This window comes from Rhinolophus sinicus, linkage group LG03 (genome assembly GCF_036562045.2).
Source record: "Rhinolophus sinicus isolate RSC01 linkage group LG03, ASM3656204v1, whole genome shotgun sequence".
Classification (NCBI taxonomy): domain Eukaryota; kingdom Metazoa; phylum Chordata; class Mammalia; order Chiroptera; family Rhinolophidae; genus Rhinolophus; species Rhinolophus sinicus.
The window spans coordinates 70492260-70506057 of record NC_133753.1 but is presented as its reverse complement, the minus strand read 5'-3'; the positions used below and the strand labels follow the sequence as shown (position 1 = coordinate 70506057).

Genomic DNA, 13798 nt, shown 5'->3' with positions numbered 1-13798 from the left:
AGGGATATGGAGACTACAGAGACCAGGGTTACTCTCTGGGAAGCTTTGGCAGTGGTTGCTTCACTCTGAGCAGACCCCAGGAATGTCCGGTTTCCCTCACCGTGCACGCCTTCTCCCCACTTTTCTCCCCCATGACTTCCCTTCTTTGCGAAGCTCAAGGTGGTGGAAAGGCCTAAGAAGAGGGTATCGTTTTAACTTCAGACCTGAATGACCAACACCCTCAGTGACAGTTGAGGAGAGTGAGGGCCTGTGTATGTCACTACCACAGGCTGGTTTGTTGGGTCAAGTCCAACAGCCACAGCGGCCACTGAGGAGAAATACCGCATTTCTTCTCAGTCTTGCCTTTTGAGGAGGAGCAGGAAATAAGGAGTTAAATTGTGAAGGGAAAAGAAATGCCATAGGGAGAGCATCGATTGAAAAAAAAAAATCTGGGTGACAATCAGGGAGGACAAGGGGCAATCTCAAATGTAAGCAGATTTCAGTTGGCCCAGGGAGGTGAACCTGTGAAACGGTGGGTCCTGTGTTGTTTCGGTGCTAATAGACCTCTTATTCCTCTTTCCCTTGCTCTCATGAAATTGAAGTCATGATCTCATGACATGGGATTTCTAGAAAGTTAGTCTGATACAAAGGCAGTCCTTGGGACCAAAGGTAGTTCTCCAGTGCTGCACTGATGCGAGTCCCTGTTCTCCCCGATACTAATTACTGAGAATCCCGAGTCTCTACAAGCTCATGACAGGGCATTTTTGAGTCTGGAGCGCACAATGGTGCTAATTAGCCACTGGGCCAATAGGGATAAAAACAACAATTCTCATGGCCTCTCTCTTTAACGTACTGTAAAAGCAAAGCCCTGTAGTCTGCCAATTAATGCTCCTGGCTGTGAAATACCAGAGTGAATGACCTTGGCCTCCAGGCCCTAGAGAGATTGAGCTGGACAAAAGCCTGTTGTTATAATGCTTCTCTGGTCATTAGTGCTGCCCAGGGGGCAGTGTGGGTGTGGCTCACTCCCAGCAATGGCTACAGAAGCAGCCCCACAGTGACCAAAGGATCTTGTTGAAGACTTTATCACTGGATATGGAAACTCTTTCTTCTTCCCCCCTCAGTTCGTACTGCCTAGTACAGACTCCCCCCCCCCCACCCCATATAATAGCACTTGGTCAATGGTGACAGATTGAAGAAACTTCAATTTGTACTTCAGTTTTGGTTCAATTTGTCTTTCAGTTTGTTACTTCCTAAGTCATTCTTTGAATTTTATTTCATGGATCGGGGGCTCCTATTTCACAAATGTCTATTGCCAGGGACATAGGCAGAGGCAAACTCATCGTCGTAATAATTATGCCTTGCACACATCTGGAGCTTTGCAATTTTGAAAGTTCCTTCACCTATATTCCAGAGAGTGCTAAGAGAGGTAACAACATGTAGCAGAAGGCCAGAGAGGGTGGGCTGGGCATGATTCTAGAAAGCAATTCTAGTAATCTCAGGGGTTTAGGGAAAGTGTGAAATGTTCTATCAGAAACAATTGGTCAAAGGGGACAGGGCAGGAAGAAATAAATCTCTGTAAAGTGTGAAGGGGAAAACACAGTTTTCATTTGAAATAAAATGGAGATTCAATGCTCAATGTAATCAATTTCCAAACTTAGCTTTCTTGACCAACCCCCATCAAATGCTCTATCAATTAATCAAAGTATTTTCATATTAAAGAATGTGAATATTCTCCATGGTTAAATGCATAAAAGCCTTTATTCTTCTCTGAAATTTTGTATCTGAAAACTCCACTTGTTAGTGACCTTCTCAGTATTGTCTCTATTAAAAAATATTCTAAAAGAGAGGACTCTAGAATGTTTCAATGACTTTTTCCGCCTACAGTCAACCCAATCACTGAGGTGTCTGTGGTCTTTTCTATTCATAGTGCACACTCAAGCTATAGCTCGAAACCAAAGATTTAGTGGTTCCCTGGCAACCCTACAGACATTCATTAATCAAAGAAACTTCAGTAAAAGGTGGTAGAGAAACCATGGGTTTTACTGTAATTTCCTTCCTAAAACCCACAAGAACTGGGGGGAAAATTGTAAGAAATTTGGATCTATGCTGAAATTAGAAACCGTGATAACTTCAAACCACAAAGTATGAACCAAATCAAGTGACAAAGCTGAAAGTGACACACACTTTCCGGATCTAGAGCAGAGTGTAGAAATTTCTGAAAGTAAATATGGAGATTTTTGAGGAGCCCAGAATATGAGGTTTTGCTTGAAACAATGAGGATTAAGGTGTGAGTAGGCCCTGTGAGAACATTTGGACATGTGTATGGGGCCCAGGTTTCACATTGCAAGCGGCAGACAGGACCAGAGTAGGTGTACGTGCCATCTGCCATGATTCTGACCTGCACTCCTAGCCTGGAGAAACCACTGGAGGTAAGGTGGAATGGAAGAGAAAGAAGTGACCTGTTTTGTAGCTGCTGACCCAGGTCCTCTAAATTAGAGAACGAACATACATTAACTCACTAAGCAAAAGTCCTGTGACTATAGGATGCACTAAAGAATTTCATCAACTTTTCACCTGGGCCAGCTGCCTACTTTTGTGGAGGACACAAAGCTAAGGGTGGATGCACTCCTAGGGCTAAAGGCACTGCTGATTTAGTGAGAAAGAGTTCTGAGTCAGCTTCTTAGATATGAAGTTGTCTGATGTTTCATCCCTGTATAGTGTCCTCCACTTGAATACACACACGTGCACACACAGAGTCATACATGCATGCATGCTACTTTCCATTCTTGAGAAATAGGAGAGAAACATACCATGTTTCCCTGAAAATAAGACCTGGTCTAATCTAATCTAATCTAATCTAATCTAATCTAATCTAATCTAATCTAATCTAACCGGTATTATATTAATTTTTGCTCCAAAAGATGCATTAGAGCTGATTGTCCGGCTAGGTCTTATTTTCAGGGAAACACAGTAACTCAGAGGACAAATTATCTAGGAAACAAACGAACAAACAAACCAGAAGCACTCTCTATACAGTCACAGATAATAAAACAAAAACGGTAACATGGAGAAAATTTGAGAAAAAGAATACAAGCACAAAACAGAAAAGAAGAATTAGCTAAAAGTGATTAGAGAGAAAAATGAGAGATGTAGAAGATTAAGGAAAAAGCCAATAAATATACATCATTTCCCTCTCTGAACCAACAGATTGAAAAAAAAAGAAACCTCAACAACTGTACCATAAAACAAAGATTCGTTAAATAAAGGAAGACCCAATTCTGAAGACTGAGGGTACGCGTTGTTTTGAAAAGAAGCCAAGGGAACTGATATAGAAAAACAACCCTGGGACATAGTATAGCGATGTTAATGAACTTTAAGACCAAAGAAAGAATCCAGTGAACAGCCAGCTTCCCCCTTCCTACTATAAAGTCATGTGAAAATGGAATAAATCACCTGGTCAATGGTATATACGTTGTCAGAATACAAAGAAACAAAGTCTATCTGCTTCTGAGGGAAGAAAATTATGACCCAAGGATTTTGTACTGTGGAAAATGTTCAGATATAAAATCAAGGGATGATATTCCAAAATATGCAAAGACTTAAGAGTGAGAGCACTTATAGAAAGAAATACTTAGTGATGAATCTGGTCAACTAAGAGATAAATAAAAATAAAAATTTTGGAATGGGAAGGTCAGCATTCCAAAGAATTGGCTATATACTAAATCATGTAAACAACTCAGAGAATACTGGTTCTAGAATAGAATGTAAATATTTTAAGAAATTATAAAGCAAAAAAGGAAAGGTTAAGTAGCTAGGAATATAAGTATACTAAATTTGCTTATTCTTAAGTAGAGAATTAATGATTATTTTATCTAAATAATGAATTTTAAAATATGAGTTTTATGATAAAGAAATGCAGTTTTTAGCTTCATCCAACAAGACAATGTTACAAAGCAATATTATGATACCACATGTGTAAAAATGCAAAGGTATAGAAAACACTTGGAATGAAACAAACCAAATGGTTACTAGTGGCTTCTTTTGGGAATTAGATCCAGGTGTGTGTATGTGTGTGTGTGTGTGTATGGTGGGGGGAGTGTGGTCTGGGACTAAGAAAACAGTAGACTTTGAACTTTACATACTTCTGTACTGTTTGAATTTTTTTTATAATAAGTATATCTTACTTTCCCAATACAAAAGAAAGAAAATAAGCAAATAAAAGTCATTAATAGTGGCAGCATCACAACTCTAGGATTTAAAACTTTCAGTTCCTTCGTTGCTTCATTAACCATCAGAGAGGCAATAGGGACAATCTTGATCTAGGTGCTTCTTTCAACCTTGGCTGCTACCACAGAGGTAAGACACTGGCACCAGTATTCACAGTGCTATGGAGAGCAGACAGGCAATAAAACTGGAATGAATATATGAATAAAGTATAAAAAGGCATATGAAGAGCAATCTTTTTCTGGTCTGACATTTCAGAGTTGACCTTTCTTTGGCTTTTTCCTTTCTTTCGTTTTTTTTTAGCAAGAGAATAATGCATAAGTTTGGAAAAAATATACAAAGAAACATACACATACAGAAAGATGTATGCATATACATACATATAAACTGAGACAACAAGATATTGAGAAAATATTCACAAATGCTTAATGGAAGAAATGAGTTAAAGACACCTTCCCTAAGTGAAATTCAGTATTAAATTAAAAACATTTTATTAATTCTCTTGTCGATTTGGTATAAAATACGATTGAAAGTTTTGTCTGCCTGGTTCCTATTCCTAAATGACAAAGCTATTTATCCATATGTTATCTAAAATAATAAGGAAAGCTATGTAACTATAAGGAATTAAAATCATAATCAAAACACATTAGTCATTAGTTCCTGTACTAATTTCTTGAATGCTGGAAGCTATTTGGAAGCTGTGATCATGAAGACAGACATTTCATCAACATTTTTTGGTTACTAGTACATAACTTCAACTCATTAGTTCTTTAGTTCTTGAAGGAAGGAGCCAAAATCTGTTTTTGCTTTATTGAGAACTGCCATTAGAATTTATGCATGTTTTGATGTGAAACAGGACTTATTGTTGGTTTGTTTGATAAAAGCATAAACGGAGGAGGCACGCGGGACATAGATGCCAAGGGATGTTAAGCAATTTTAAGCACAGATCCAATTCTTTCCAGTCTCCTCATTTGGAAGGGCAAAAAAAAGGGGGAAATAAAGTCTTCCAAGGATAAGACTAAGTCCAGAGTTTGGTTAATACTGTGTTTATCCTTCTGATCTTCCCCGTGGATTTAAACAGAACAGCACAACACATGGCATTCGATAGTGAAAAGCGAGGGGTCACCAAAGGCCCCCATAGCTCCAGGCGGATTAGAGAACAAATGCGGAACCCAAGCACCTCTGCAAATCAGCTTGTGCAGATTCAAGATTCCCGAATGGCATTTCTGCTACAAAGTGTGGCCTTGTTTACAACTATAGCTGATCTGACAGCTGAGAATGGTCAAGGTCCGCGGTTGTATCACGCAGAATCTCATTAAACACTAAAGCAACTGCCTCATGTTCCTTGAGCTTCTCAGTTAGCTTTCATCATAAGAACACTGGAAGCTACATGGAAACTGCGGTTCTGAAGAAACAAACATTTATTTCTTCGACATTTTTTGGCCACGAGCACGTGATTTAGCTGGGCTATATTGCTCCTCCTGCCACATACATTCGCCAGATATCTCCACAGGAGTCATAAATCTCAACAGCCTCATTATACTTCCTAATATTGCCGTACATATTTCATAACCTAGGTTCAAGATCGCCATCCCATTTCAGTGAGCATTTTGATGTTGTTGGATTGAAAAGATGCTATTACTAAGTGTTTAAAGACTGCAAGGAACATTTTTCTGAGCCTGAATGTGTTAGCCTCTTCTATTCACTAATTACCTTTCAACATAGATGTTCTTTCCCGTCCCAAGGGAGTAGAGGCTGAACAGTATGTGGTAGCATGAAATCTGCACGTCACCCACTGAAAAGAACAAAAAGGAGCCGTCATTACCGTGTAGCCATCCCAACGCTCCACCTCCCTCACACGGAAAGGGTCCACCAGCAGAAAACAATGTGTTGGCATCACCCAAGAACCAAAGATATTTCTCCTTTTCCTTCTCTTTTTAATGAATATAGCCCCTTACTACCCAGATGCTGGTTGCTGAACAGGGAGAGAAAACCCTGGCAGGAAAATATCCTCCATTGAGCCATCCCATTTCCTCTGTGGGGCTTATGATGTAGATCTCAGGGAAAGGAATCATTTGACCAATGAGTTCTTCCATATGGGATTCCCCCCCTCCTCCCACCACCACCACCACCACCAACAGAGGGAGACACTGTAGTCAAATTTTATCCAGAGCAATATTTTCTTCCTTTGAAAGGAAGAATGCAAGAAATCTCAAGTTTCTTTCTTCATTTCTTAGGAAGATATGTACAATGTCTCTACCTCTTCAGAGACAGAGCAAAATTCCTCATGTCCACCTGTTGCAAGTACTCTGATGGATGTTTTCCCAAAGGCAGTTCAATCAGATCATGATTTTGCCATGATTCCTAAGGGAAAGGCATGCTCTGCTCAGGAACGCCCAGAGTTTAATCTGTAGTCCACATGCCTCTGTTAATGTCTGGAACTGATAACAATGCTGGGACTAATTTAGCACAATGAGAGCTAATTTCATTTATTTTTCAATAAGCAGGTACATTGTTTCCATGACATGAAATAATAAGCTTGGATGTTCCCCCATTTCACCCCCCCCACCCCAGCCCCATGGAAATAACCGATTTTCAGTTGTTCAGCAATATGGGAGAGACAGCTTTAGCTATTGACAACTGGTTAAATTACATTAAACCACATGCCAACATTTAAAGTGTGCATCTGAAGCTTGGTGGCAGAATATTTGCACAAGGAGGCTGTACATGTACTTAATGCAAATTAAAATAAAACCGACCAACTATGACCTGCTGAAGACTCAGATAAGGAAATGTTAGTAGCTTTCCCCTGCTCTTGGCATTGAATGAATAAGTTAGGGCTTCTTACCAGAAAAACTGGTGTCTGTAAAACCCTGGCAACAAACCTACATCTCCTGCTGGATTGATTACTCAGAAAACCTTTTCAAATTGAGTGGGGACGCCATGACTGGGAGCTAAACTAGTGGGTGGAAGATTCTGGTCCTGAATAATAGTGGGAAGAGATGAAACGTTAGATACTCAAATCTGGGGATTTCTTCCCCTCCAACTCTACTACTTGATTTTTAAATCTAAGAAGAAAAAAGCGTGGAATAATTCTCTCTCTACTCTGCCCTCAAGGGCCACCTCCATGAATGAGCCACACACTTCCTGTCTGTGGTCACGTGCATATAAATCCATGCCACACAGCAGTCTGACTCACGGAGTAAATCCATCCCGAACTGATGCTGAGCAACGTGCTCAAAGATGGACGTCAGGATGGGGAGCAGCGCCACTGTGGTGTAGTTAATGTTCTGAGAAACACCTTTAATCTGCGTTCTGGAATGGGTGAACTTCCCGAGCTTCAGGTTTTCGGAAGTCTTCTCTAAGTCTTCTGCAGCATTTTCAAAGAAAGCTCGTAACCCAGCCTTCACCAGCTCTGAGCCTGACTTCATGACAGTCCTGTAAGCAATCAATGTTCAAAACCAGAAGCACATGCCGAACCTTTGGCCAACCAACCCCCTTCTTGAAACTGGTGACTTGCTCTGCAACCTGGGCAGACTTTTGACACTCTGGTCACCCGATGATACTGTGTCAGGAGAGACGGAGGGAGCGGTGAGCGTCCAGGAAGAAACCTGGATCACACAGTCCCAAAGGGGGCTGGCGACTGGATGGTGGGCTCAATTTGAGGGAATCTGTGCTCAAGGCTTCAGGAAATGTAGAGGACGATTTAGAATAAAACCGATATTGGTCACCTGCTACGTGTATCACCTTGTGGCTGGCTACATACTTCTGTAAATATTTAATTAAAAGGAGGGTGAGGGGAGTTTTTCTTGTAGCTCATCATAGGATAAGCAACTTTCATAAGGCTTAGGTAGAAATACTAGCTCTCCTATGATGCAGGACCTCTTAGAGAGAGAGATCAAAGAAATAAATCAACTGAAGCTTAGATTTCTGTCAGCTTGCAGGGATGTCTTAGCTTGGAGAAGGGGAAGGGAGAGGGACAATCAGCGCCTTTCAAAACAGACAACTTAGACCACTGAAAAAACCAAGTGGGCATGGAGATTCGCTATGGGTCTCTGAGGCTTTCCGTCAAAACTATTTTATAAAACTTAGAATTGGAACAAAGCCTTCAAGTCATATTTTCCATATTTCTACATCTTATTCACAAGATTATGATAGGCTTGTTCCAAGGACAGTTGCTTTTTATCTGCAGCATTTTCATGACCATCATCCAACCAACCAGAAGAATACAAACAAGGAAATAAAGTCAGTGAGGTTTGCTTCTATCCTGTAAGTATCCCTGAGCTACCTACCATCTTCCTAACTTTCTAGTCACTGCTTTTCTCAGGAATGATGATCAAACACACCGACCTACATTTTTAAAAAAAGTGAACTCTGTCAAGGCATCCCACATGTTTCTGGGAGAAAAGATCCCTTGTCCCAATTGCAAGGGATTTCAATTGGGAAGCTTTGGTCTGATGCTGCAAACTTTGTGCTGTCCTAGTATCTCTACAACGTGATTGTTTCTCCCCTAAATCTGAAAATCCCCTTTAATTACCCTTAACTTTTTTTTTTGGTAACTATTCTTTGTGGTGGATTTTCATCTTTTCGCCCCTCTTTTAGGTTGGGGCCAGTTTTCTACATTGGGTTTTGCGATGTGTGTCTTCCTTCCTACTTTGACAAGGATACAACATAATGTGTAAAGAAAGCTCCCTGTCAATCCTTTTCACTGCTCCTCTCTTTTATCTCATCAAATATGTTTATATTACCAGAATTATATATATGTTATATATATACACACACGATTTCTGTTCCTGTTCAGCCATCTTGCCTACCAGACCCCCAGGCCATGAGCTCAAACCGAACTTTGTCTCTGATTATTTGGTAATCACATCTCCCTGCTTTTCTTTCCTCGGCGGCCATCTGACTTCAGCGTGCTATGGTTCCCCTGTCCCAGGATGATGCTAGGGCCTCGACACCCGTCCCGCAGCTCTTCCTTTTTTTGTGGAGAATTAGGTACAAAGTGACACTTTGCCACATTATATATTTTTTCTTCTGAAAGACGAATTTCTCAGTAAAAGAAGACAAGAATTGATCAAATGCTCAGCTTTTAGTGTTCAGGATATGCCACGATGGTGGTCTCCACCATGTGAACTGGAAACCGAGAGTGCCAACGCCAGGGTAAGATTAATCTTTCCCTGTGTCCCCTCTCTCTCCAGCTCCTACAGAGCTGTGACACGTCATCTCTTCAGTACAATAATAAGTGAGAAGAGACGGCTGGAGAGGGAATCTTGAGAAAGTACTGGAAAAAAACTGGGCAGGCTTACCTTGTGTCAAGCGTCTGAGCTAAGATGTGAAGACAGCTCACCATTGTAATAGAATCACTTCCTAGAATCAAAAATATCACCTGTGACTCCCCACACCATTCAGCCTTTCTTTCATATGCAATCTTCTCAATATGCACAAACCACCCACCCAGAAAGTGCCATGTTCAGAGACAAGGCATTTATCTCTGGCCTCACACATCTGCTTCATGATGGATGTTGGAGGCAGAGCTTAAAACATTCATTGGGGTGGAAAATCTGAGCTGTTAAAGGGATGGAGAGGTCATTTATCATACTTCAGACCAATTTTCTGTGGCGAATTTAGGTGACACCTACGTCCCAAGGCTCAGGCTGTCTGCAGGAGCCGCAGACAAGGGCAAAACGCGAGTTCAGGATAATTACAGGGGGGGTGCAGCCTTTAGTAAACCTCTTTTCACTCACCAAAGAGGGAGATTCTGTGTCGCACAAGAGCAGCAAGTTTGCAGAATAGGCTAAAGCAGAAAAGAACGTGAGTCCAAAAGGTACAGAGATTCAAAGACTAATGTGTTCCTCGCTCCACCCCCGACCCCCATGCTGTAAAACAGAGAGCACAGTATGGCGCTCTGGGAAGGTGCAGTGCTCCTTTTCAGGAATCCTCTGGACCACACTAGGAAAACGTGGTTCCCACTGTCTCATGGGAGAATCACGAAAGGGACCTTGCAGGCAGCTCCAACCTTACAGAAAACAATCCTTCTGCAACAGTTACAGTATTTTGCAGTGAGCCAGTTGTTGCAAACCATCTCTTGCTAGTACTCTATGTGCTGAAATGTTCATTTGTATGACATGCAGGAGTAAACGAGCATTCTGGAAGGAAGCATCATTTTTCCATTGTTGCAGTGAGATGCCAAACCGTTTTGTAGCTTTCACTGGGGGTGTGAGGCCTTAGTTGGGAGGTGGGCAGGAAGGTGGGACTGGAAGTAAGTTAATGGTTTAGGTATGGGCACTACTGTGTTGAGACAAAAACCATGGTAAGAAATTGCTTTTCTCCGGGCTTGACCCGGTTGCTGTCCTAGCCATGTCCACAGAAGCGAGGAAAGCCCATCTGCTATGCTTTTGTGCTTTCTGACCCTACTCCATACTTCCCACCCATATTTTCTGCCATTTACTGTTTTCTTCTCCACAGCATCTAATAGAGGCCCTGTGCAGTTATCAAAGAGCCCATAAATGTTTCTGATGGGCCCTAGGTTTTAGGCCTAGGGGCTGAGAAGCGCAGTTATTTCTGGTGAAATGCTTCAAAGTGGAAACATGCTCTTTAGAAATACAAAATGACCTTTTCTAGCTAAAGCACATGGTTGAGAAGAACCATGAACTTAGGGGCTCCTCTTGCTATCAGACCTGCTATCTGAGGTACGCCAAGGCCAGGGCCTGAAATTTCCAAAGGTCCCTTCTTGTGCCTCATGGGGACCCTGTTTTAAGTAGAAGCACCATCCTTAGCCCAGAGTAGTGAGGGGCCAGGCTCTCCGGGCACCTCCCTCCCATCTCAGAATTTGAAGGTGATACTTTAAAGGGATCCCGGGGGGAAGAGTCTGGGAAGCACTGGTGAATGGCATTCCATACAGAAGAGATGGGGCAAGGGTGAGGGGTGCAAACAAGAGGGGTCTGGAAATGTGAGCACATTCAGTACAGACACGACTGCTTCTGTGGGAGGGCAGTGAGCGCATGGATGGATCTGAAAGCTGTTTGCAAGGCTGATCAGCTCCGGGTTCTATTCCAGCCCTTACAAATGGTGCCTGGCTGAACAAATGTTACATTTCCATGAATTCATAATAATGTAAAAAAAAAAAAAGAAAAAAAAAAGATGAAGAAAACAGACACACCTGCCCTCTGTTGGATTATCTGAATATCTCACTTTGTTCCCCCATTCCCTAACATCTTACAGAATGCACACTGGTGCATCCTGAAAATATTTACGGACTCTGTAGTCAGTAACTAATTCTAAGTGTATCTCATCTTGATAGCATGGGTTTCTCCTATCTGAATAACTGAGGTTACAGTGCAGGGAAAATGGCACTTGATCTGGGTAGAGAGAACTGGACTTTCCCTCTTGCCCTCACTTACTCCCTGGGTCACTTTAGGCACTGCAGTGAACCTGATCAAACCTCAGTTTCCTCATCTGCAAAACAGAGATCATAATATGCAGGAAGTTTTCTTAGAATTTAAAGCATTGTGATAATTCACAATGATACACAAGCAGGCAACAACTCTCACATACGAAAAATTGAGCTCACTGCTTAGCCATGTTGACTTTCATAGATATTAGATTTAATAGATATTTAATAGATTTAATAGATATTTAATAGATAGTCAATCCTAAGATTGAATATCCTCCCAAAGATGGTGATGTTTGACAGCTGGGCCCTTAGTAAGTATAATGTGCACAGTCCACCATCAGTGGATGCTAGGGAAAGAATTGATAGTCTGCTTTCACAACAGTCCTCAGTTCTTTGCCATTTCGAAGTCTAACCCCTTCCTTGCCATTCATACATCATACATCAAAGAGAGAACCTGAGGCATGGTGGCCTCCGTCTCTTAGTCTGATCGGACAGCATGCCCTTTGTTCTTATCTCTGCTGAGGCACCCACAGGCCATGCCCAGTAGCATGAGAAGAGAGGCTGGTGCTTTTGATGAAAAATTTTTTCCTATTAGGAATTCAAATTGTATTATGTCACTCTAGATTTCAAATCTCAAATCATCCACACCAGAACTTGTAAGATCTGATTCTGTTTTAAAAGATTTTAATCTTAAAAAGCCTGATGAGAATGGGATTGAAAACAGTGTTACTCTGTTTCTTCTCAATGTTGTATGTTTGCGTTTCTCAAGTTTCCGAATTACCTTTGTCTTTTTTCTAAATTTCAGTGTAGGAGTTGACCTGAGTATATAAAATTTCCCCAGGCCCTACTGAAACCTCCAAATGGTGCACTTCTTTCGGTTGCCAAATTAATACACAGATAAGTATGAATTATATTACTGTCAAAACCAAGGCGATAATCAAAACCTCTGAGGTACCAATCACCAGGTTACAGTTCATTTCTCCAAAAGACTCACCATTTAGTTCCCAGGAATCTGGGGTTTTACATAAATCACATCAGCGCTATGACCTCTTTCTTTTGTAGACTCACCTGGCCACCATTTCTTTCTCTTTATGGGAGGCATACCCGCTGCTGCTAAGGGGCTTCAGAGGGGATGACAGGAAGAAGAGACGGTGATTGGTGAAGTACTGGTCAACCAGTGGGAGAAGAACCTGGAAAATCCACCAGAAATTAAGCTAGCCAAAGCCCTTTGCTTGGTTCCTTTGAAAAAGTTCATTCTTAATGAGCAAAAAGCCTCTGAACACTGGTTCTGGAATTTCCAAAAAACTCTACCCAGTGAATCTCAGGTTCCAACACATTCTCCTCTTCCATGTCTGAAACTGGAGGCCTTGGGGATATGTGAAAGGACAGGGCCACCGACTAAGGGCCCAAAGAAAAATGAGTACAGACCCGAGCCAGCACTTCCAGGGGAGTTCTGAGGGACACCTGCCCTGAGATGTGGCTTCTTGGGCACAGCATCGAACAGGTCTGGCCTAGCACTAGTAGCCTTGCATATTCTGTCTCTGCTTCTCAGAGGACGGTACCCCCATGCCTCACATGCAATTAGTTCTCTGAGTAGGGTTGTATGGCAGACTGTTTACTGGCAACCAAATTCATTCTTTCCTTCTTTCTCTTAGCAATAGAAATCCCCATGCTTTAGCTGCGCACAAGGTCACCCAGCTAGAGAATGCGTTACCCAGTCTCCTTTGCATCAGCTTGCCCTGCCCCTTCCTTCCTCCCTTTCCCACAGATATGGTACAGGTAAACCTGTCTGGACCACACTGACACAGACTACACCTTAGGAGATGGTGGAGCATCAGAGAAGAACATGGGTCCCTGGGTGATGGTGTGGAGCAGAGCAGGCTGCCTGCCTCTTGGACCGTCCACCTGCCTCCGGACTATTCCACAGCAGAGAAATACATGTCTGCCCTGACTGAAGCCATTACAATTTTGGATATCTTTGTTAGGCCAGCTTAACTTGTACCCAAAACTGTACAGATCCTAAGGAGAAAGTGATTTGGTTAAGTACAGAGAGTCAAACTTACTTTGGCAAAGAATTTGATCTCCTGGTCATGGGGAGACTTTTCAGTTTTCCCACTGCTGACAATGGCTTCTGCAAAGATACAAGTAACATAAAGTTGGCCGGAGTTAAAAAAACCAAAAACCAAACAGTCATAGATAGAA

General features: G+C 41.9%; 1 protein-coding gene across 1 annotated transcript in view; it reads right to left on the bottom strand.

Moving 5' to 3' along the window:
• RYR3 (ryanodine receptor 3) overlaps window positions 1–13798 on the bottom strand; it is a 477803-nt gene that overhangs the window by 72238 nt on the left and 391767 nt on the right. Inside the window, 6 exon segments of the mRNA XM_074327936.1 lie at window positions 5917–5998; window positions 7403–7641; window positions 9510–9570; window positions 9948–9997; window positions 12665–12786; window positions 13660–13727. Coding sequence (XP_074184037.1) covers window positions 5917–5998; window positions 7403–7641; window positions 9510–9570; window positions 9948–9997; window positions 12665–12786; window positions 13660–13727 — 622 coding nt within the window.